The 305-nt window shown below is 46.6% G+C and overlaps 1 protein-coding gene and 1 non-coding gene across 2 annotated transcripts in view; both read right to left on the bottom strand.

Moving 5' to 3' along the window:
• Positions 1-72: 72 nt before the first annotated feature.
• The window catches only part of LOC147817256 (E3 ubiquitin/ISG15 ligase TRIM25-like), a 1,063-nt gene continuing 830 nt past the window's right edge, over positions 73-305 (bottom strand). Inside the window, exon 2 of the mRNA XM_087171238.1 lies at positions 73-167. Coding sequence (XP_087027364.1) covers positions 73-167 — 95 coding nt within the window. The remainder of the gene's footprint in view (positions 168-305) is intronic.
• Positions 147-228, bottom strand: trnas-uga (transfer RNA serine (anticodon UGA)). The gene has a single exon. It is a non-coding gene; the product is annotated as a tRNA-Ser (tRNA).

Genomic DNA, 305 nt, shown 5'->3' with positions numbered 1-305 from the left:
GGGACCTCTACAGTAGGAGACCTTGGTTTAAGTACTAAGTATTATGGCGTCAATTTTTGGATTACCTGGGAGTTAGGCGGAGTCAGGCACTGCCACTCTGAGCTTCAAAAACACTCTCAGAAACCATCTTTCTTTGAAGCACTCATCGCTGTGAGCAGGACTTGAACCTGCGCGGGGAGACCCCATTGGATTTCAAGTCCAACGCCTTAACCTCTCGGCCATCACAGCTTCGGTAGCCAAGATGTTTCAAATATGCCAAGACATATTTCCAGCACTGAGAAATCTATTTGATGGGGCATTTCTAT

Source organism: Seriola lalandi, unplaced genomic scaffold, assembly GCF_002814215.2.
Source record: "Seriola lalandi dorsalis isolate HSWRI2012SDOR001 ecotype SW California unplaced genomic scaffold, Sedor1 jcf7180002054982, whole genome shotgun sequence".
Classification (NCBI taxonomy): Eukaryota; Metazoa; Chordata; class Actinopteri; order Carangiformes; family Carangidae; genus Seriola; species Seriola lalandi.
This window is presented reverse-complemented; position numbering and strand designations above follow the sequence as displayed.